The 24899-nt window shown below is 35.5% G+C and overlaps 1 protein-coding gene across 1 annotated transcript in view; it reads right to left on the minus strand.

The window, feature by feature from the left end:
* CSMD2 (CUB and Sushi multiple domains 2) overlaps positions 1–24899 on the minus strand; it is a 994819-nt gene that overhangs the window by 176805 nt on the left and 793115 nt on the right. The window contains exons 29-31 of the mRNA XM_031962095.1: positions 12088–12275; positions 4274–4468; positions 1627–1743 (exon numbers count right to left, since the gene is read on the minus strand). Coding sequence (XP_031817955.1) covers positions 1627–1743; positions 4274–4468; positions 12088–12275 — 500 coding nt within the window. The remainder of the gene's footprint in view (positions 1–1626; positions 1744–4273; positions 4469–12087; positions 12276–24899) is intronic.

The raw sequence follows: 24899 nt of genomic DNA on the forward strand, positions 1-24899 counted from the left end.
AAAAACCCTACTTTAAGAGCCATAAAGTTGGAAGCATATTCAGAATTTACCTAGTCCAAACTATATCCAAACAATAAATTTTATCTACAATATCTCTGACAAGTTTGCTCCAGACACTTTTTAATTATCTTCAAGGACATGGAACACACTAACTCCTAAAGCAAACTGTTCCATTCAGGACAGGTCCAGTTGTTTATAAGTTCTTTCTCATCCTATAGTTTCTGTTCATTATTCTACCTAACTTCAGAGATAATACTCCTGATAATGTTCCTGATGTTCTAAAATAACACTAAACAGAATCATGGCTTTTTGAGGCAGAAAAATACTGACTAACAATTATCCAATGCAACCTTTCATTTTTCAGATAAAAGAACTGAAGCCCACAGACATAAAAGGATCTGGCCAAGAGAATGCAGTCAATAAGCATTAAAGCCAGAATCCATGGCCAGGGTCACTAATTCTAATGCTAGAGTTCTTTATATTAGAGTAATCCAGAGTTAGGGGCATTTAGATAGAGAATAGCTGTAACCTCAGCAAAGGATGTTGTTAGATTAGGGAGATTATTATTTCTGTCTCCAAGCAAAGAAGCCAAGAATCCAATATGATGAAAAACCTCTCTCCAAATAGAATTGAATTTGGGGAATAGGGACAAATGTAACCTTACAATGTGTAGGAAAATCTCTGTCCTGACCCCTGGCCCCAGTCTCCAAAGGGCCACCAAGAAAAGAAAAGAGCATGTATTTCTTGGGAAGGACCTTTTTGCTACTTGTGTGTCTCTAAGGGTGCATAAAAAGGAGTCTTAGAATTATAGATTTAGAACTAGAAGCGATCTTAGCAGTCATCTGTTTCAGCCTTCATCTGATTAAGGATGAAACTGAGATTCAGAAAAATTAAATAATTTGCCCAAGTCACATAGGTAGTAAATGGCAGAAGCAGGATTTGAATCTAGGTTCTCTGCCTTCCAATCCAATGTTCTTTCCACTGTGCCAATTAGGACTTGAGAACCTGACTTTGTTCAGTGATTCTTGGATTTAGTTGTTCAAAAAGTTTTCTTTGTTTTTTTTTTTAATTTTTTTGTTTATTTTTGAACTAGGGGTCCATTGTGGGTGCTATTGTACTAGACTATACTGGGGGGGGGTAGTGAGGTAAGCATTAGAGATGCTCTTAGGGGCTAACCAGGTAGGAAGATAAAACTCATTCGCATTCATGAAAAATCCTTGCTCACACACATACACAAACCACTGCTGGACACGTTCCAGAACCAGATAAAAGTCATCATTATCATGACTCTGTATTATTGCAGTAATAAAACCTATTTTATGCATACACACTGGGGGTGCATGCCCTTTGATCTTAATTTGGGAGATACTCTGGCCCTTTGCAGAAAGATATGTCCTGCTGAAATGATCTAGTAATTCCTTATTGGTAGTTTCCATGACTGAGGGTATTGTGTTAAAGAGGATGTAAGATTAAGCCAGAAATATTCACTCATTCTCTGTACTATAAGAAATATTTCCATACCTTTTTTGGGACACATCATATACTTTTTCTCCCTTGGACTTACAGCTAGGACTATGGAAATTTTAGCTTTCAGACAAAAGTAATTAAACTACAGAGGGAACATACCATAGTCCTTTGGCACCACAATAAAATACAGGCAGACTTGTCCACGTGTATAATTTTGAGGGTAATTCGGGGATAAGACAACCCCATCAGAACCCACATACTGGCCCCCACAGGGTGCTGAAAGAAAAATAAAAACAGAGAGACAGTTAACCTTTAGCTTTCTCTCTCCCATTCAGTTATCATGCTCCCTAGTCTAACACCCTCACTTCAAGGTAGCACAGGGAAATGATATCAGATAAGAAGTGAGAAAAGAGATCTTCTGGCCCCGGGAGTATGTCTGTGGCCAATACAGCAATTGATGTGTCCTTTAAGGGCCTTAAGAATGAGAAGACATCACACTGATTGGCATGTATTTCTATTGCTATTTCAACAAGTCAGAATTTAATGTCATTTCAGCAAGTCAGAATTTTCACAATTCCTTTTGGGATTTTCTTGACAAAGATATGGAGTGGTTTGCCATTTCCTTCTCTAATTAATTTTACAGATGAGGAAACTGGGGCAAAAGGGGTTAAGTGATTTGTCAAGGTTCCACAAGTTAGGAAATGTCTGATGCTATTTGAATTCAGGAGAATGAATCTTCCTAATTCTAAGCCCTCTATCTACCATGCTATCTACCTTCCTTGGCATGTATTTACCCATTAAAATTCCAAATTTTTATCTATTGTTATCTTAAAAAAACACCTACAAACTTAAACTACAAAACAAATAAGTTTTCAGTGGGAAAGAATAAGGGTCTTGCCTTTCTGGAGGAAGCAACAGGAGCCTGTTAAAGAGTTGGAAAAGTGAGTGATTCTGATCAGTCTCACTACAGGATTTCCAAGCTAATGTTCTTGAGAAAAATATACTTTCCACACTTGTATCCATCTCATCTCTTAGTGCTCATCAGGGAAAAGGGAGTTAGCCTTCTTACAGAAATCCATGTCTCCTTGAAAAGTAGTGTAATGAGCCCCAGAGGAAGAATCTGACTGAGATCCAACTGCTCCTTCTTGTCACAATGAAGCCCAACTAACACCTAAGTGTTCAATACTTCCCTCTTTCCCTATCACATGACCTTGCATTGTTCTACAGCTCTGACTAGTCAACTTTCTGAAAAGTTAGGTTAAGTTGCTTATTCACAGAAGGACAAAGGAAATATACTTTCCCAAAAGATATAGGATAAGGGCAAGAAGAAGGTATACTTAAAATAGTAGTTCTTAATCTCAAATATATGTCTTTTTAAAAATTGTTGATAACTATACTTCAATACAATTGATTTTTTCTATAATCCATTGAATTTTAGTTTATTCATTTAAAAACATGATAGCATATGAGGCAATGAGTATATTTCTGTTCACTGTGTTTGTTCAGACAGACCTGGGGAAAGATTGATTTTTCCCATTATCAAAAGTGACATGGATATTGCTATCTCTTTGATACCCCAAGACCTTCATTTTAATATAATTCACACCTGTCTGTGGGTTAACCAGTCTAATAAGCTAATTGCCACCCCTCAGGAATACCTCCTCTTCAAAGGGCATATAGACTGTGACTCTCCCCACCCCTGTCTCTTAGTCTAAGGGAAACAACGAAATGACCATATTTTTATTAATAACCTGCTGATCACATTAATAAAATGATTAAATTACCCAGAAAGAAAACAACATGATTGTGAAGTGTCCAAAGATCTTACAAGACTAACAAAGGCATTCATAACACACACACACACACATACATGCAAAATTAATGTCTTGACTTAAGGAAAACTGCACCTATAGAGAGAGGCTTGACTTGAGTATTACATTATATTCTTGTGATAACAGATGGTCGGAGTTAAGGGCAGGAAAGGTTCTATTCCCTCCATAAGATATACAGTCTCCAAGAGCTATATTAAAAAATTGTTTTTCTTTGTCCCTCATTCTGAAAGAGGATCATGACATCAGGGAGGTGTTACCATGATATGTAAGTGCATTGTGTGATGGAGGGAAGGGTCATATTTTTGAAACATCAATTCTTACCTCTATGATTCTAGATTTGAAAGCAGAATGAGTGTTAAAGTTCATCTAGTCCAACCTCCTTATTTTGGAGACTAAGTGATTTGTTCACTCTCTTGGAGTCCACTCACTAAGTGGAAGAGCTAGGACTCTGATACCTTAGTTATCTCCTATATCAGTTATCCAACACCTAGGTAATCTGGCAAACACTTGAGTTAACTAGTATGGCTTTATTTATCAGGCTAAAAGCTTACTTAGTTGAATCATATTTTCTCTGATATATATCTTATTATTCACCAACATTTTATCTATCTCATACTTTAAAAAAAAATCTAATACCTTAATTATCCGGCTACCACTTTAAAAAGTATTAGTAGGAAAGGGCCACTGGATGGAGAGTGAGGTGAATATAAGAGACCAGAGCAGACAATTTGTTCAGTACAATTTGGCAGAGAATTAGCAAAGCTCTCTCAAGTGATATTTTTGCCAGATTAGGACTGAAAATCATTAATTTCTCCTTTATCCATCTATCTTTTCTAAATTGGGCCTCAGCTCCACTTAGTTTTCTCCATTCTAACTCCATATTCCCTCTCCCTCCTTTATGTTCTCTGATGGCTTCACTCTGGAGTCCACTCTAAAGCTTTTCCTCCTATGCTAATCATATCCAATCATACAACCTGTGCAAATGGGTCGAGGCTTGTTCCACACAGGTTTCCCATCTGCTGCCAGGATGCAAGTCAGCGTGGAGGCACCCTCAATCACATAGCCTCCATTACAATAGTATGTGACAGTGGAACCCAACTTTAGGTCTGTTCCAGTTCGTGTTCCATTCTTAATGGAGCCAGGATCAAAACATGATTCCCGGGGATTTTCTGAAAAAGAGCAAATCATTATTTTCCCATTTGCAATGAATCTGACCTGATGGGAAACAGCAAAGGAATTAAGACTGTAAGATCTCAGGTTTTATTTCCAAAAATCTTTTATTTAGATGGAATTTCATAGTTAATGTCACTTCATCCATTTCTTTGCTTCCAGGTAGGGTCTCTACTGATATAATCCATATGTAAAGGAAGTCTTGTTATGTTTCTCAGAAGACCTTGGAAAAAGTTAAGTCACAATCACTTCAAGTTCCAATTGATATTTCTGAGGCATTCCTGTGCATTTGGTCTTGATCACAAAAGGCAGATTGTAAATCAATAAATATTTAAGTGACTATCATGTGCAAAAGCCCAGTGCTAGGTACTGGAGAAACAAAGATCAACCTAAAGCATATCTACCCTCAAGCAACAATGTATATCCAGATCAGTAAATGCAAAGTAATTTGAGAAGGAAAAGAATCTTAACATCCAGGGAAGTCCAAAAATATTGCACTGAAAAGGTAGCACCTGGGTGGTGCCTTAAAAATAGAAAAGGTTTCCTAGGAGAGTAAGATGTATATCATGGGTATGGGTAATGTCCTGGGAAAACATTGTACTAAATGAAAACAAACAATGGTCCTGTCTCAATTCAAGTCAATCAACATTTACTACCCTGCCAGGCAATGGGTTAGATATTAAGGACACAAAGACAAAAAGAAATCAGGACTCGCCCCCAAAGAGCTTCCAATCTATTGCAGAACAACAACTTGTAATAGAGATAAGTAAATACAGAATGATTACCAGAAGAGAGAGCACTAACAACTTCAGGAGAAAAGGCCTTGAGCTGAAACTTGAAGAAAACCAATGTTTCCAAGAGAAAGAAGTGAGGAAGGAAAATATTTCAGGAATTAAGAGTAACTTGTATAAATAAAGGTAGATGAAAGAGATGAAAGAGGAACTGAAGGCAAGCCAAATGAGGTGGAAGAGTGGGTACATAAAGATGCAATGAAACTCCAATCTAGAATGTAGAACTAATTTAAAAAAGATTTTAAATGCCAACTAAAAGAGTTTATATATTTGATCTTAGAAGCAATTGGGAGCCGTTGAGATTTCCTAACTAGGGGAGTTACACGAGTTTAAGGAAAATTACTAGCCCCATGATGAAATCTTTTACCCTATTTCAACTACACACATAGATATTCATACTCTTGATCTTGCCATCATTCACAAATGTTCTATTTCCACATTCGTGAACTATGAAATTATTTTATTTCACTATGCTATTTTGTAAATCTATCTTTCTCTGTACTTTATAATCCCTAACCTTTCTTTGTCACATGTTGCTCAATCATTCCAATCAAATCTGATTCTTCAAAATTCCATTTAGTGTTTTCTTAACAGACACTGGAGTGGTTGGCCATTTTTTTCTCCAGCTCATTTTACAGATGAGGAACTGAAACAAACAGGATTAAGAGATTTTCCTGGGGTTACTAAACTAGTGAGGACAGATTTGAATTTAGAAAGATGCATCTTACTGACTTCAGGTCTGGAACTCTATCCACTGCACCATCTAAAAAAAAGGTGCACCTTTTGTCCATTCTTTGTCACATAGAAAGCATGAATGATGACTGCACTGAGTATGGATTGGAGAAGGAAGAGAACCAGAGGCAAAGAGACTTATTTAATGTAGGTGAGAGGTAATAAAAGAATGAACTTGGATATGAAAGGGGAGAGAAGTTAATGATGAAAGATACTGTGAACATAGGTCAGCAAGAGCAATTGATTAGTTGTAGAAGTTAAAGGAAAATAATTGAGATGACAGAAAGGATCCAGTGGTGCCTTTATAGAAATAGGGAAGAAATTAGAAAGAGGAGTCTGAAAAATGAATTTTAGAAATCCATAGTACCACCAGATAATTTCCATCAGGAAGCTGGTGATGAAGAACTGGAGGTCAAGATAGAGATAAAATCTAGATATGTGATATTAGAAGTTATTTGTATAGAAATGATCATTAAACTCATGGGAATTGATGAAATCCCAGTAGTTTACAAAAAAAAAAGAAGGGAAGCCCCAGAACTCAGGGGTATATTTATGTATGCAGAACAGGACATGGATAAAAATCTACCAAAGGAAACTGAGAAAGTGGTACATATATTCCCAGGAAGGAAAAATATTCAGAATGAGAGAATAATTGACAGAATTTTAAAAAATGCTAATGTCAAGAAGAATTAAGAATAAATTTGACTATATTATAAAAAGGTATATCAAGAAAAAATATGAATTAAGTCTGCAATGGAAGGTTGGAATTGTACTATAATGGGTCATAAATAGCAATTATAATAGTTAACATCTATACAGTGCTTTGAAATCTACAAAATATTTTGCTAAGATTATAATATTTGTCCTACATAATGACCCAGTAAGGTTTAGTGCTCACAGATGCTCTTAAACCTATGTGGTAGAAAATGAAGCTGGATCTCTGGACTCTCAATTCAGAGCTCTCTCACTATACATGCCTCGCTATTTCCTAGGCTGAAGAGTTTGTATCTGATCTGAAACGTAGTGGGAAGCCACTGAAGGATCTTGGGAATGAAAGTGATATAGTCTAATCATAAAATACAACTCCATTATTCCATATGTATTAGTTTATGGAAGTCAAGTCTCACTGATGATAGAAAGCTTTGGATCTGGAGATCAAAGTTGCAGATCACATCTTTTCTTTTTTTTTTTTTTTTTAGATCACATCTTTTCAATAAAACTCTGCACCCAACAACCAGAGATTTGAAAACTACAAAGAATTTTGAGAATTATTGAGTCTACCTTTCTCACTGTACAGATGATAAAACTGAGTACCATAAAATAATAATCCCTGCATGATATCTGATTGATTAATTGACCAGGGGAGTCATACAGTCAGTCAATTGTAGAGGTGAACTAGAACCCAAATTGCAAGTTTTGAGTTCCCTGATTTTTCTAATAAAACCCACATGGGAAAGGAAAAGGCAAAGCACCACCTATTCCTACTCATTATTAACATCAAATTATTGGAAGAACAGTGAGCTGGCTAATTGACTAAAACCTACCCTAAGCTAAATAAGACACAGAACCCAAAAGTTTTTGCCTACATTTCTCTATAAGGCATCTTGTTCCCTGATGTTTGCATATGCACTCATCAGTTTACTGACAATATTCAAACCTGAATTTCAGATAGGTTAGTCTCACCCTTCAAAACTATAGACTTCTCTCTGTTGGTAAATTCTAGGTTATCTTGTATATAGTTTATTTATAAAGTACATAGTTGTTTGCATGTCATCACATCTGTTAGACTGTGAATTCCTTGAGAACAGGAACTGACTTTCCCCTTTTTTTCTATCTCCAGAGCTTAGCACAGTGCCTAACACAGAGTAAACACTTAATAAATATTTATTGACTAACTAGATGCTTTACTTCTGGGGCCTTGGTGTGATCAAGTAATTTCTACCTGATAGAAATTCTTACAAGTTTGATTATGGGCCTGGAAAAAATAGCCTACTTACAGCAAAACAAAACAAAACAAAAACATTCCTTACAAACTTTATTTTTCCTTTCTTTTTTCCACAACAACAGAATCCAATTTTAAGAGGAAAATCCTAGCTAATAGCTTCAGGAGAGTTTAGAATTAATTTTTTTTCTTGCTTGTCTTCTTTTTCTCCCTTCTTTGTAAATTATAATTAGGGTTTTGATTAATTCTCAGGTCTAGTAGTTTGCAAATTATCTAGAAAAGCAAATGTTGTTAGGCCTTGGGAAGAATGACAGTGCAGAAGAATTCAAATATTGTTTCTTGTTGTGATTATTTCATTATAATAGTAGGTGACATTTACTTACGGTCATATGATATATTATCTAATTTGATTTGATTCTCACAACAAGGAAGGGAGTTGGGTGATTTGAATACAATTATAACAATACTGTGACTTGATTTCAGACTCTTTTCTACCTCCTCCTTGTATTACTTACTTATAAGACAGGTAGTACAAGTATTATCATTCCTTTTTTTTAAATAAGAAATAGAAACTCAGAGAAATTATGACTACCTAAAGTCAAATAGCTATTAAAAGACTCAAACTCAGATCATCTGATCTAAAGTCCAGGGAATGATCTATTTGTTATCTATATTTGTGTCCATCCAACAGAAAGTAAGATCTTACAGATCAGGGATGTCTAGTTTTGTTTTTATATTCCTAGGACCTAATAAAGTTTTTGATACACAGAGGCACTTAACAAATATCTGCTGAATGAATGAACAGAATATCAAAATAAACCAGATAGAGGCAGCCAGTTTCTTTATAGACCTAAGCTATTCCTCAAGCGAGATGAAAGTATGATGTATAGAGTGGAAACAGCACTGGACTGAGAGTCAAGAAGCCTGGGTCCTAAATCAGTGAGGAATTACTTGTTTGTCTATCGCCTAGTTCTCAGTTTTTTCCTCTAAAAATGAGAAGACTTGACCAGATTTTTCTAATGTGCCCAAGAAAAAATTACCATTTTATGATTCTGTTTTTGGTCTTAGAAAAGACATTAACTTTCACTAGGCCTCTGTTTTTCCTTCTGCCCAATAGCCAGAATCAATTCCAACTTTTCTCCCTATCACCTGGAAAATGAGGAAAGATAAATGAGAAGGTGGATTGGAACTGTAAAGTACACCTCAGCTTCGATATGCATTTAGGTAACACATGGCTTATCATGTGTTTACTTATTATAATAATTATTGTATTTAGATCAACCAACCTGATGCTCAAGAATAATTACTAATCTGGAGGGGGAATAATAGAACATAGCCACATAGGACATGTCAAAGCCAATAATATTGAACCATTTCACAAAAAAGTTATTGATCCTCCATCAATGGAATATATTTTTTGAATTGTTTCAAAAAGAGTAGCAATAAGACATTAAATTTCCAATTCAATTGTTATTGAAATGACAAGACAGCAGGCCACAGTCTCTAGCCATTGAGGTTCAGGGTTTCTTTGTATAAGACCATAAGACACAGACTTACTATCAAAGGACTGTTCTCTAGCCACTGAAATAGATTCTTGTATACCAGCTCCATTCCTCATATGTACAGGGCATAGCCACAAAGTATTTTTCTTATTAGCAATGTCCCAAATTTTGACTGATTAACTTTTACTAGGAAATATATAGGTGATTCACCTACAATATCTGGGCTTTTTTCCCTCTATATTCAACTCCAATTTGTCAGGTAGAACTTCTATCACTGATTCTACTATTGACCCTCTCTGTTCCTTAGCTCTTGTTTGAGTTGTAAATAACAAGTAACCTGTGCTTGCTACCCAAAAGCCAGTGGAAACATAGATTTAGGGTCAGTGGTACAAAAAGAACAACACTTTTCCCCTAGAATTGTCTCCTACAACCTTCTCCTGCCAACATATAAATGTGCCCCCAAAAGTTATAGCCTGTTTCGTTTAGAACTCGGAACAAGAAACATCTCAACTTTTCATAGACTTTCTCTCCAATCACATGCTACAGAGAAATTATAAGGTAAATGAAAAAGCATTGGACTCAAGTCAAAAGATTTAGGTTCAGTTACTATTTCTGACATTTTCAATGTAACTATAGGCAAATCCCTGCATTGCTCTGTGCCTCAGTGTCCACAAATGTAAAAAGAGCATAATCATACTTCTATCACTTACCTTTCAAGCGATTAATTGCAAAGATCAAGTTAGATAATAGATATAAACTTCTTCATAAGAATAAAATAAAGTAAGTAATGATGAGGAGGGAGACTGCCTATTTCCTTGAGGCTCAGGTTTTTGAAAAAGAAAAGCATAATGCGCCCTTTTATTCAGTAAGCAGGGAATAAAGTCTTGTCTAACAAGAAAATATGGTACTTGAACCACTGATTCAGTTGGAAGACACCAACAAAAATCTTTGTTGCCATTCAAAGCAAAATAAGTGAGAAGGTCAAATTGATTGCTTCCCAGCAGCCAGAGATGTGGGCTATATATTGGGGGACTTCACAGAAGAAAATGACCCAGCACAGCAGGAAAGGGATGCCAATAAGTAAGTCCAGATTGAAGATCTTTCAGTCTATTTAGAAACAAAACAATGAAACATCAATATTTGGTTTAAAATACAGTGTGGTATATTAGCAACTTACTGAAACTGTCTTATCATAAAATTGGGGAATGTGTCACATAATAAGAGCAAGGAAATAAAGGTGTTAATTATCTTCACATTTAGGAAGAGGGAAGTATTATCATGAGCAGCTGAAAGGATGCTATAGGTATGATCTGGGAAATTGAGAGGACTATGGAATTAAATCAGAGTTAAATAAAGAAGAGTACAGCAGAGCTTTCTGTCTAAAGACTGATGTGTAAGGAAAACTGACTTGTGGTAGAGAAGGCACCATTAGTACAAAATAGGTCCAAATGTTGGGAACATGAAACAGCATTATTTATGATGGAAACTAGAGGGGCTAGAAAAAAAAGAATTGTAGACAATGAATTTCTAGAGGTAATGGCAGAAAAAAAGGAAAAGCAAAACAATAAAGAAATTAAAGAAGATCCAAAAACTTTTCTAAAAAGAGCAGGTAAATGGTCACTCCTGTGGAGAATAAGGCACAAGGGGGGAACCTGAGGTTTTAGATGATACAGATGTATATGAATCTCAAAGAGGAATGGTAAAGGAGGGAGATTCTCTAGTTTTCTAAGGAAAGGAAGAAAGAATCAAGAGAAATAGAATAATAATTCTAATATAAGCATTTATAATAGTTTCAAGTGACAGAAATACAGAAATGGAATATCATAGGAACATATGAATGAGTAGGGAAGAAAAATAGAGTCAAAAGGGGAAAGAGAAGAAGAGTTAGAAGGAATACACAAAATATAAATAAAATCTACCATAAGGTTGGATAGAAAAGAAAAAGGATCATGTAGTACCAATAACATAATACAAAAATCAAGGAAAGAACATATATAGTATTCAACCAGTAGTCGAATTATGGACTTGGGAGGAAGGAAAAGAGAAAATCCAAGATCACTGTATTTTTGATTAATTAGAATGCATTCATGGTATGGCTGGTGATAAAGAGAGAACTGAGAACATGTGGCTCAGAAATATAAAGAGGATTAGAGATATGACAGTGCTCCAGATGCCCATACAGTGGTTACTACCCTCTGAACATGTGGACAGGAGACAAGATGATGTACTTTTTCATTGAGATGGCTTGACACCTGTCTCCAAGAAGAAGTTCCTTCTTGAGTCAGCAAGGGCCCATGTCTAAGAAGTCAAGCAAATTGCCTAAATGTCCCTGCAATTTTCTTTCCCTTTCCTGGGAAGGGACACTGAAAATTATACAGAGACCCAGGTACATAATACAACTGGAAGGGACTTCAGTGATTACATTTCAACCCCCTCAATTTCATTTTACTGAGACCTATAAAGAAATGGCTTGCTTAAGAATATAGGTAGTTAGTAGCAGAAATTAAATTTCTGGATTTCAAGGAAGGGCTCTTTCCTCCCTGACACAATGAGTCAACCACCCTCACCATCCCCGTTACCTCCATCCCCATTCCCTTTGGTCTAAAGTCTTTGGAAACTGTGACTGCCCATCTCAACATCTGGTTCATTACCTGTGTAATCGATGACGAAGCCCAAATTGCTGACAGATGCATCACTACGGAAGGCCAGGAATAAGCTGTTGCTGCTGCTCTCAATGCGCTCTGGGAGCTGAGAGCCATAGAAGCTCCCAATCAAGGGGCTATGGGAATCCAACCCATCATAGATGTGAAGAAAGTCATAACCAGGTTCCAAGTTAAAGCTGAAGGAATAAACAGAATCCCCATCATCCACAAGAGTTCAAATGAAAATGTCATAAAAGACATTCTGGGAATAAGAAGTAATAATAAAAACTCACATTCATATAGTGCTTTATAATTCACAAAGTGCTTTGAGTACATCTTTTCATTCAATCTATCTGTGTCAAGGGTGCAACATCTGTTCAGACTTTGGTCCCCTATCTCAGGAGAGAGAAAATCTGAAGGATGAAAAACTCTAAGTCCCCTTAGAAGAATGCAGTATTGGAGAACACACTTTTTCTTTTTCCTCGCCATTTTTTCTCCCACTCATATACATATAGAAACCTTTAGGAGGAATACATACTCCATCCTCCCAATTAGATCAGGAGAAGGGGTTCTATCACATGACTTGGATAATGGAAAGTCCAAGGCAGATGAGGATGAGTTTCTCCAAAAAGTAGAAAACTCATTTGTGGGGAAGAGACTCTTCTAGGCAGGAAAAGACTAATATCTACCATTTGCTTCTTCTCTTTCTCTCTCAGGTTTTCATTCTCTGTGCCACCACAGCTTTTTCCTGACATTTTCTAGAGGTGATCTGGTCTCTATCCCCAATACATATCTCTTGGTCTTTCTAATGTTTTACCTCCTTAGCCTGACTGCCTTGACACACAAGTGAGGAGGGGAAAGCTTTTTTTTTTTTTTTATTAATACCTTTCATTTGTAGTTCAAAAAATTCCAGGTTAGTTTTCTTAGACAGTATTTACTAAGAAAGAAAGAAGAAAAAAACCCACACACAAAGGCAAATAAATAAATGAGCCTTTAGAGGTACCTAAAACTCCAATCATAGGCTCAATTCAGTTTAACAAACATTTGTTAATGGTACATAATACTCATATATGATTTTTTTTATTCTTTTTGCTTTCTCAATGGGTAGGAGAGGAAATGAAGGGGAGGATTATCAAAAACAAAAATGAAATTGCATTTACCAAATATTATTGTGTCTACTATTTGTAGAGCGTTCTATGTAGCCACTGAAATTCACAGATGAAAAGTGAAATAATTATAGCCCTCAAAGAATTTACAAATAAACAGGGAAATCTGGAGTCTGTATTATGAGTACCTGAGCTGAGCCTTAAAGAAAGAGAAAGATTTCAACAAGCAAAAATGAGGAAGTGAATATATTTCAGAAATAGAAAAGATCTTTACAAATGCAAGGATGTAAAATAAAATTTGGGAACTGTAGTCCAGTGTGGCTGAAATGTAATAGCATAAAGTAAACTAGTGTGACATAAAGTCAGAAAAATAGGTTATAGATAGACTGGTGAATGGTCTTGAATGTCAAGCTGAATTTGCATTTTTCCCCCTGGGAGTCAACACAAAACCTGTTTTGAGCAGGAAATTGGTCTGGTCAAAGGTGCATATCAGGAAGATTCCTTTGGCAACGGTGTGAACAATGGATGAGAGGGGGAAATTATGAAAAGGAAAAATCAGTTAGGAAACTATGACAATGATACAGGTGAAATGCTTGCAGTCCTTTGGGTAGTGGCAGTAAAACTGTAAAGAAAGGGACAATATAAGAGAAAGTGGAGGTAGAATCAGCAGGACATAGTAGTTGCTTGAATGTTGGAGAGAAAGGTAAAACAAAATTAAGAGTTGTGCTGATAGAATGAGCCTACATGACTCAGAAGATGTCAGTGCCATCTGAAAAAATAGAGAAGTTAGGAGTGGCAGGTTTACTAGAAAAATGGATGGCTAATTGTTGTACATCATAAATCTGAGGTGATATCAAGATATTCTGGTAGACACTAAATTTTCATTGATCAGCAAATTTTATTGGAGACTCAATATCTAATTTCTCTTCCTTATACCTTATCCTTTTTATCCATCTACATCTTTTTTTTTTTCTCTTCTCATTCCCATTCTTTTAATTCAGGTCTAAGAGAGTAACTTTAAAACTGGTATCTCCACTTTTCAACCTCTCATTTCTCAAATTCATTATATATAGTACTAGCAAATCTTCCTGAAACATCACATTGGCTATTTCTACATATTTCCACCCCACCCCCATTTTACACTAAGCTCAATCAATGATGCTTCATTAAATAACATTTTAAAAAACTGTCAAAATCTGACATTAAATGCCTTCCTTTATTTGGAGAATATGTTTTGAGCTATAAGTTTCATTACTACTCTGCACCAAACCTAAAGCCCATGCCAAATGAACCCAGCTAGATAATAATTCATCCCGAGAAGATCTGGAAGTACTAATAGATTTATATCTCAATATGGATCAACAGTGCTAATGTGATATTAGTTTTCAGAATAATGGCATCCAAGAAAGGAGTTGATAATCCAGCTGTACTCTGTCCTAGTAAGACTATGACTTGATTTCTATATTCATTTGGGGGCATCAAAAGGTTACTGAAAAGCTAAGAGGTGTCCAAAGAAAGATAAACAGAATGATGAAAACACTAAAGCTCATTCCATGTGACAAATAGTTAAAATAAATGGATATGTTTAACTAGTAGGAGAGAGCATAATTTATCTATCTTTGATTAATTAAAGGGCTTTTTCATGGAGAAAAGGAATCTAATTGCCACCAAAAAGCGGAACTAAAGTTAATGTATTCAAGGTGAAGAGGAGACAAATTTAGACTCAAACGAATAACTAGAGGTATCCAAAACAGAGTGGGCTTTTACAGGAGATACTGTTTCCTCCTCATTAGTGGGTCTTCTGATATCAGAGATCAAAGGACCATTTTCCAGGAATGTTGTAAGAGGTATTCTTGATAAGACACTGGTTAAACTCAATTTGCATTGAGATCAAGTGACTAGACCAGATCCAAAACCTAGAAAGAGCAAAATGGACTATATGTGCAGAAAGTTATATACATCTAGCTCTTCCTCCTGACATGTCTATCTTGGTTATAACAGTACCATCATCCTTGTACCTTCTAAGTAACTGATTTTCAGGGTTGTCTTTGGCTCCTCATTTTTTCTTGTCCCTATATAATTTATCAATTACCCAATTCTATCTTGTGTTTTCTTTATAGTCATCCTGTGATCTAGTGTTTTATTTCTGTTGTCTACTCTACTGTAAGAGCTCCCAAATGAATCTCTCTGCCATTAGACTCATATATACAAACCAATCTCCACATACTACTAATCTTAAAATCCCAATTTGCATGTTACCTCCTTCTCTAAAAACTTGAACAGCACTAATATATTGTCAACAATATAAAATCTGAACTTCTCAACTAAGGTCCTATATAATATACCTCCTAGAGTAAATTTTATTAAGTTCCTATTGTGTGTAATATGCCGTGTTTGATGTAGGACATAAAAACTTAGAACACTTATACATAATTTCTACTCTTAAAGTTTTTACTATTAGTTTTTCTAGCCTCATTGACTGCCTCTATCTAAAAGTATTCTACATTTTAATCAGACTGAACTGTGTATTTCCACTTTTGTGCCTTTCCTGGTGTCACAGATTCATAGGATGTTCAATTCAGAAGCAGGCTTTCTAGGCAATTCCATGCCTGAGAAGGATTGCTTTTTATAATTTTCACAAATCATCGTGCAACCTCCAAAGAAAGGAAACCCTCCAGCTCCTGGGGCAGCTCATGTTTATAGCAGTTCCCTGACCTAGCAGTCTAACTGGCCTATCAAAAAATAAAATTAAGTCAGTCTGGTATAATCTGTTTGCAATGAAGCTACGTTAACTCCTTGTACTCACCACATCCTTTTCTAAATAAGTATTCACAAACAACCCTACCTTTTATGATATGTTCTAAAATTTTTGTGAGCAACTAAAGTAGATTTCACTGGCTGGCCTATATTTTCCAGATTCTAACCTCTTTTCTTATTTCAAAAATAGTGATAAAACTTGCCTGAGTCCAGGCTTGTGTCTTTGATCCTTCATGATCTCTCAAAGGTCACTGATGGTGGTACAGTAGTCATACACACCAGTTCTTTCTGCACCCTGTGATGTCGTTCACTTTGATGTAAAGACCTGAAATTCCTCTTGGGACTCCATTTTGAGGAGGAATTCAGGGCAGTCAACCTTTATTCTCCTCCCACTTGTACTTCTGACTTTCTGAACATCAATACTATTGCTGGATGCCTTCCCTCATCCTCGTTTATACATCCTTCTTCTTCCCTTTTGTGTAGTGTCTTCCCTTATTACACTGCAAGCTCTCTGAGGGAAAAGTCTGAACTTCTTTTACTTGTATTTGTATCCTGAACATATAAGATAGTGATTAAGCACAAAATAAATATTTAATAAATACTTCTTGCCTTGAAACTGTTGAAGGCAGCTAGATATTACTATCTCAATTTAATTATATTAAGTACATAATATGTACTATTCTAGGGGCTTGGTGAGGGCAGAAAATAAGAAGAGGGTTGGGCAGTAACAAAGATGTTGATGGATATGTTCCTGTTTTGTTATGTCCTGAATAAAATTATTACCCCCCCACCTTCGTTACCATTAGGACTAGGAGAATTGAGTCAGGAAAAACCTTGGAGCTCCGATCATCTTTATATAACATTGTGTCATAAAATCTGGGTGTGTTATCTCAATTCTTGCTAGGATAATTCCCTCTTCCATTTGAGTATTGCCCCTTGTCTTGCTGTCTCCTGCCCTGGACCTTCCTATCTTGACCACTATCCTATCAGAATTAAGTTATAATCCTTTCCTAGAATTATGGCTTGTCCACTAACTCAGTGCCCTCACCCCCTTATCTACCTCTGTTTCTCCTATAAGATTGCATATTCAGGTTATATATTCTGTTTGCAAACCCTAATTAGCCCTGCCTCAGTTCCTCGTGGCCAAAAATGCTTTGGACAAGAGTCCCATTTCAGCCAGCTAGCCTAAAACTCTTCACATTAAAGGATTAAAAACTAATTCTGTCTTGCCTCGGTTTCTCTGGTATTGCACTTGCACTAGGCTGAGTAAAAGATTTAAGATGCAAGTGATTAGCCAGCTCCTAGCATGGTGACTGGATCATTCATATACTTGTTGAATTGAACTGAAATACAATATAAGTAGAAGGTCAAAAGGTACATACAGTGTAGGAAGCTAGATGCACAAGTGCCTAGAGCACTGACCCTGGACTCAAGAGGATCTGAGTTCAAACGTGGCCTCAGACACTTAATATTTACTAGCTGTGTGACCCCCAAGCAAATTATTTAACTCCATTTGTGTCACCAAAAAGAAAAATGTACAGTGTGTAATGAGGATCCAAAATGGAGAAAATATACTCAATTTGGTATTAAGAAAGGGTTTTGATTTGAAGAATGGGCAGGATTTTACCAGCTGGAAATAAGGAAAATAGTATTTGCTTAGACAGCTCAACTATCTTTCTTTGGTTTTCTATGCTAAGGAAAGTGATCTCCAGAATAAAAAAAAAGAAAGAAAGAGCAAAAATCCTTAAGAAGAATTTAAGACCCAAATAAGTAGTCTTCCCTTCTTATATAAAATATCCCTTTTTCACTTGTCCTGCTACCAGTCCTCAGTCCTAGGTTGCTGTCACCATTTGCTTTTTCCTTCCTATTTCCAATGTGCTACCTAACAGTGACTAACAGTGACTGACTGCACCCTCTACAAATTCATATTTTATTCAATTCAGCTTCCCCCCCACACTCCTATACAGCAATGCTTTTGTCTTTTCCTGATTGACTATTATATTTTGAATAGCTCCTGCTCCAAATCTTCTCTCTCCTTAAGCCTTCATTTGCAAGTATATAAAAGATGACCTCTCTTCCTACTTATAAAATTAAGACCATTCATAGTGTACTCTGTCCACTCCATACCTTAAAACCCCTTCAGAACTTCATCTGCCTTCTTCAGTTCTCTGAGAAATCTTACTCTTAGTTTTGCAAGGTGAAAACCTCTACTTCTCCTTTGAATCTTATTCCTTTGAGAGTTACCCATATGACCATTACCTCCCTCAAATTCATCTTCAAGTTCTCACTACCTACCAAATTTTCTTTGCTGCCTAGACATATTGTTATGCCATAGTTCTCTTTAACTCTTCTGACTCAGTTTCCCTGCACTAGTTTCCCTTGTCTCAGTTTTTTTAACTGTTCTGTCTCAATCCCCTAAACTGTAAAACTCCCCCTCTGGCCCATTAAGACTGAGGACCATTTACTCTAAGGTTATAAATTATTAGTAAAAGCAAGATAAACAAGAGAGTAGAACTCTTGACTCTTTTCTGTCCTCAAGAATTTACACTATCCCTCTAAAATATTCCAAGATACCTCATTGATATCTTTATCTCTGTGTATTCAGACATCCTGTCTCTGGGTTTTCAGGATTTATGGCCTCCCTCCCATCCTGACAGAAGTTTTCCCATGCTTCTTACCCCTTCCTTTGTTTAGAGAAAAGGTATTTAAGAAGATGGGTTTCTCCTATTCATTGCTGGAGGCTGGAGGCTGGATGCTAGATGCTGGACACTGGATTCTTTGAGATGACAGTCTCCTCCAGCCCTGGGACCAACATGGTTTCCTTGGTCCCAGTATATTTTTATCTCTGTCTGACTGGATAATTTGAGACAAGAATCCTGTCCAGTCAATTATACTCTCCAATTAATAAAATATTAAAAATTCTCTAATCTCTCTCCTGCCTCAGTTTCTCTGGCATTACAATATAACCAGAATTTTCACATTCTTTAAAACAAAACAAAAACAAAAAACCTTCACTTTTCCCTATCATCCTTTCAAGTTTTCTTCTCTCTTCCAATTTTTCTACCCATCTTTTTCCTCCTTTGTACCCACTCACTTCTCAACCCATTATATTCTGGCTTTCTACCTTACTTACCTACTGAAATTACTATCTTTGTGATTTCCAACATTATTTTAGTTGTTAAAATCAATGCTCTTTTGTGAGTTTGAAGCTTCCTTGATCTCTTTTCCTGACCATTCCTTCCTCTTGGGTATTCATTTCTCCCTTGGCTTCTATTATTGTTTTCTTTTGCTTCTCTTTCTATTTCTCAACTTGGATCCTTTAACTTTTCAAGTGCCCTTTGCTAGTTTATTATCCATCTTCCATTCCATCCCATATTATCCATATCAATCATCTTCTATATGTTTTTACCTTATAAATCAAATACAAATCAAATCTCATAGTCTCAATTAACTCCACAGATAATTACTAAGTCCATATATCCAGCTTCAACATCTTTACTAAACTCTAGTTATATAACATAACTTTTACAGATGAGTATTTCCACCTGTATCCAAATTTCACATTCAATAATTCCAAAATGGAACTCATCACTTTTACCCCTAAATGGTTCCTAAATGTTAGGGCACAAAAATCCTCAAATTTCCTCATCACTAATTAGTTTTAAAAGCATCAACTCTATCTGCATGCTATCTCTTACATGGATCCCTTGAACTATTCTTAATTCAAGGGCTTATTACCTCTAATCTGAATTAATGAAATAGCTTTTTTTTTTTTTTTGCAAGTCTCTGCCTCATACAAAATATCTTCCATTCAATTGCCAAAATAATCTCAGAGGGTACAAATCTTATCTAAGGCAGATAACTCTATTTTCTCTAGAATTCAATTCCCCAGACAAGTCACTCAGAGAATAAATATTAAGCTCTTATCATATGCCATCATTATCATCATGCAAAAGGACTACAGATATATAGGAAAGTAAAATCCAGTCCCTGTTTTCAAGGAGCTCTGAGTATAATAAGGGAGAAAATATGAAAGTAAATGTGAACAGACAGCTATATACAAAATAAATTGGAACTAGTCAACAGAGAAGAAGCATGGATCAGGAAAGACTTCCTATTTAAGGTCCTCCACAATCTGGTTTCAAAATTAATTAACTATTTAGATTTATTTCATATTTTGTTGTTTTGGTTCAGTTTTTTTTTCCAGTTTTCTCTAACTCTTTGTAAGGCAGGGGTGAGGAGGAGTTGGGGTTTTCTTGGCAAAGATACTAAAGTGGTCTTCCATTTCTTTCTCCAACTCATTTTACAGATGAGGAAACTGAGGCAATCAGGATTAAGTCACTTGCCCAGGTTCACACAGCCAGTAAGTGTCTTATCATCAAACATTAAGGTTTCTCACTTACTGATGCCATGGTTCTCTTTGTGAATGAAAGACCAAAAAATAGTCTCTGTAGGTAGTAATAGGAGATGCCCTACTGGAAACCTAACTGAAACTAGCTAGGTGGGCACTTGCTGCATCTCTCCAAGTACTTGTAAATTCCTTCAGAGCAGGGATGTTTAAGCATGGTACCTTTCACATACTGTACACTTGATTGAGCTTTATGGATCTGAATTGAGAGAATAGTTACTGAATTTGAAATGGTCATGTGAACAATTAGATGATTATTATCCTTAGTTCTTGAAGAGGACCAAAATGACATCACTATGTTAAAGTTAGATTAGTGTGTCCAGCTAAGGCCAGTCAGACCAATATGAGCTCAGAATGCTCCGTTACAGTTCAGGACACAAATAGTCCCTATGAATATTTGGGATGGACTCTCTATCCATCTTGAGTTTCTTCTGAGATAATTCAATTCTTCTTTGCTCATAAAACACAGCACCTTCTCTGTTGAGGGCAGTACTGTACAGTCTGTAGCAATCCTGTGGTATAGGACTGGTCCCATGCTGTACAGTCCTATGCCAGTGTCTCTCGTGTCATAGAATCATAAAGTTCTTAAGATAGAACTTGAGAGTGTACTTGTATAGCTTTTTCTGATCACCTTGTGAACATTTGTCCTGTGTGAGTTCTCCATAAAATAGTCTTTTTGATAAGTATACATTTGGCATTTAAATATTCTGGCCACCCCACTAAAAGTAGGACTATTAAGTAGCTGTGACAGCCCAAATGGGACTGGACACCAAAATTTATAGTAAGTGAAATCATCCTGATTCCTTTTGTTGTTGTTGTTCAGGTGTTTTGACACTCATTCTTTATGATCCATTTTGGGGTTTTCTTAGCAAAGATGCTGGAGTACATTACTATTTCCTTGTACAATTCATTTAACATTTGACAAAATTAAGGCAAATAAACTAAGGTCAGATAGGTAGTATGTGTCTGGGGCCCAATTTGAACTCATATCTTACTCACTCTAAGCCTTGTCCACCCACAGAGCCATCTAGTAGAGCCACATTTTAGAATTCAAAATTCCCCTAACTTCTGTGAGCTCAAGTACTTGTTTGCTGAAATTAAATGTTCTGAATCTAAGATTCATGGGCCTATATATTTTAGAAAGTCCACAAAAATTGGATAAGAAAAAAAATTCTGTCATCTTGTTCCCTAACCTTTAACTGAAATTTAGTATTTTCTTCACTTACTAAAAAATATTAATTTGAAAAGTCATTCTCCCACTTTTTCTTCTGAAATAGTTCTTTGTCCTTACCTTAACATCTAATCTTTGATTTCTTCTTTTATCCTAATTCTCTATTTGTTTTCATTGGTTTTCTTCCATTATCTAATGAATAGGAAAGATCATTTTGACATTGACCTTTTCCCACATCCTGTGTGTCAATCTCCAATCCTAAGACACTCTTGACCATCTAATTTCTCTGTTCCCAAATCTAGGCTATTAAGAATTGCTAAATAAGAGCAAAAATCATGTTTTGTAATCTATCTCTCTCCTTCTCCCTCTTCCTCTCTCTCTTTTTTTCTCTCTCTCTCTCCCTCTCTCTTTTCTCTGTCTCTCTCTTTTTCTCTTATTTGTGTGTGTGTGCCTATGTAAAAGCCATACTGTACATACTTCTATTTATCATTTTTTCTCTAGAGGTAAATAAGCACCTTCCTTCATAGATTCTTTGTAGTTGATTTGAGTATTTATAATATTCAGAATAATTTAGTCATTCATAGTTATTCCTCAGAAATATCACTGTTACTATATATAGGATTCTCTTGACTTTGCTCATTTCTCTTTCTATGTTTTTATAAAATATAGTTTTTTCTATATTTTTATAAAAAATCAAACTGCTCATCTTTTTTTGTGACATAGTAGTATTCCACTACAATCATATATTACAACTTGTTTAGTCATTTCGCAATTGATGAGTAACCCCTTAATTTTCAGTTCTTTGCCACTAAGAGAACTAGTATAAATATTTCAAAACATAGAAGTTATTTTCTGTTTTATTACCTTGGGAAACAGATCTAATTGTTTTCTAATTTGTTGGACATAATTCCATTTTTCTCTACAAAGTGACTGGGTCAGTTCACAATTACACCAATAGTGTTTTAGTGTCTCAATTTTTTTTTTCCCTTTTCCCTCCAATTGTTTCACATCCCCTTCAACATTTGTCTCCCCTTTCTGTCATTTTAGCCAATCTGGTAAGTATAAGATGATTCTAATTTAATAATGGCATCTCCCTTTATATCTTGGTTACATAAACATTTTGATCTTGATAAATAATGTAAGATATTGGTCTACACCCAAATTCTGCCAGACTGTTTTCTAGTTTTCCCAACAATTTTTTTACCAATTAGTTAATTCTTATCCTCAAAGCTTAAATCTTTACATTTATCAAATGCAAGATTCCTATAATCATTTACTGTTGTATTCTGTATGTTAATTCTGTTTCACTGATGCACCTTTCTATTTCTTAACCAGTACTAGATAGTTTTGATAATTATTGCCATAGTTTAAGATCTGGTACTGTTCAATCTCCTTCCTTTACATTCCTTCCCCCCAGTAATTTCTTTGATATTTTTGACCTTTTGTTTTTACAAATGAATATTTTTATTTTTTCTAGCTCAATAAAATTAATTTAACTGGGAGATATTTAATATGTAATGTAGATTAGTTTTCATAAGATTGTCATTTTTATTATTTTAGCTCTCCTCATCCATGAACAATTAATATTTGTCTAGTTATTTGAATCTGACTTTATATTAAAAGTGTCTTTGTATGTATGTTCCTAATTGTTTTGTGTTGCCTATGATTATTTTAAATGTGGCATCTCTTACTATACTTTCTTGCAGTGTTTTCTTGGTGATATAGAGAAATATTGATGATTTAAGTGACTTTGTTTTATTTAAAAATTACAGTTTGTATATTTACATTTTATAATTTAGTTATTTTGTAAATTTTTATTTTAGTTTATATTATAAAATTGTTATTAAAGTAAAAAGCAAGTAGCTTTTTAGTTAAATCTCTAGGATTTTTCAAATATACCATCCTATCATCTGCAAAAAGACATAGTTTAAAATCCCCATTTTGATTCCTTCAATTTCTTCTTCTCATTGCTACTGCTAGCATTTCTAGCACAATACTGATATCTGTTTCCATGATATTATAAATTCTTGAGACAGCTAGGTAGATCAGTAGGTAGAGTGCTAGGTCTAGATTCGGAAGACCTGAGTTGGTCTTATGTAGAGACTAGCTGTATGATGCACAAATTATTTGATCTATTTGCTTTAATCCATCGGGGAAGTAAATGGCAAACCACTCTAATATCTTTGCCAAAAAACAAAACAACCAAAAAAACATTCACAGTATGGTTCATGGGGTCATGGAACATCGGACATGAATGAACAACTGAACAATAACATAAATCCTTAGTTCTCCTTCCTGTCTGCTTTGCTAGCATGATTCCTCCTCCCTCTACCTAACATTTGACTGCATACAAAAGACTTTAGTTCTTAAGTTTCCTTCTCTATATTTTTCCCCTTGGAGATTTTCATCTACTCTCATGGTTTCAACTCTCACCTTAAGAAGTTAAGACCCAAATATATATCACTACCTCTTATTTCCCTACAAGTTCTAGGCCTGCATTTCCAAACATCTATTTGGTCTAATCCTCTTTCTCTCTTACCAATACCTCAGAATTTACTATATTCAATTCATATATAACAAACTTGGCATCTTCTTCTCTTCATCCCACCCCCAACATAAATGAATTAAATACTCCTCATTCTCCTTCTAGAATTACATTTCTTCTGTTCCATTATCTCCACAATCCCTCATTCTTGAAACCTTGGCATCACTTTGGATCTTACTCTCCTATTTTCTATGTGATCCTTTCTTTCCATTCATGTACCATAAGTTTCTAATTAGTCTTTCTGTCTCCAGTTTCTCCCCTCAAATCCATCCAACACACCCTTGTCACATTGTTCTTAATGAAATTCTGTTTTGAAAAATTTAGCCTCTTGTTTTAATAATCTTTAATGTATTCCCATTAACTATAAAACAGTTAAAAATTCTTAACCTAACATTCCAGTTCCTCTATCAAAATTGCCAACTGTACATTCCCTGACTTGCCAACACTAATACTTCATTCCATGTAACATTGTCACTAATTTTTTTTCTCATCATGTTCCCCCTATTCCAATATTTTGCCCTCTTTCAAATTTAGCACAAGTTCTACCTACTCCAAAAGTCTTTCCTAATGTTGCAGATCTTTGCTTTCATAGTATCTTCTAAACTTTTGAACCACAACTGATTTATGCCCTCTTTTTGTGCTAAATATAAACTCTCCTATATTGCTCCTTACTATGGAAAGAAAAGAATGAATCCTTATCTCTTTCCCAAACATTCTTATATGATATAGAGGAAAATCAGCCTCAGTCGGTCCTTCTATTTTTCCTGCCACCCATCCTCAAACCCCACCCAATATACTTGCAAGGTCTAGAAATTCATTTTCATCAATATGTCT

The sequence above is a fragment of the Sarcophilus harrisii genome, chromosome 3 (genome assembly GCF_902635505.1).
Source record: "Sarcophilus harrisii chromosome 3, mSarHar1.11, whole genome shotgun sequence".
NCBI classification, from domain to species: domain Eukaryota; kingdom Metazoa; phylum Chordata; class Mammalia; order Dasyuromorphia; family Dasyuridae; genus Sarcophilus; species Sarcophilus harrisii.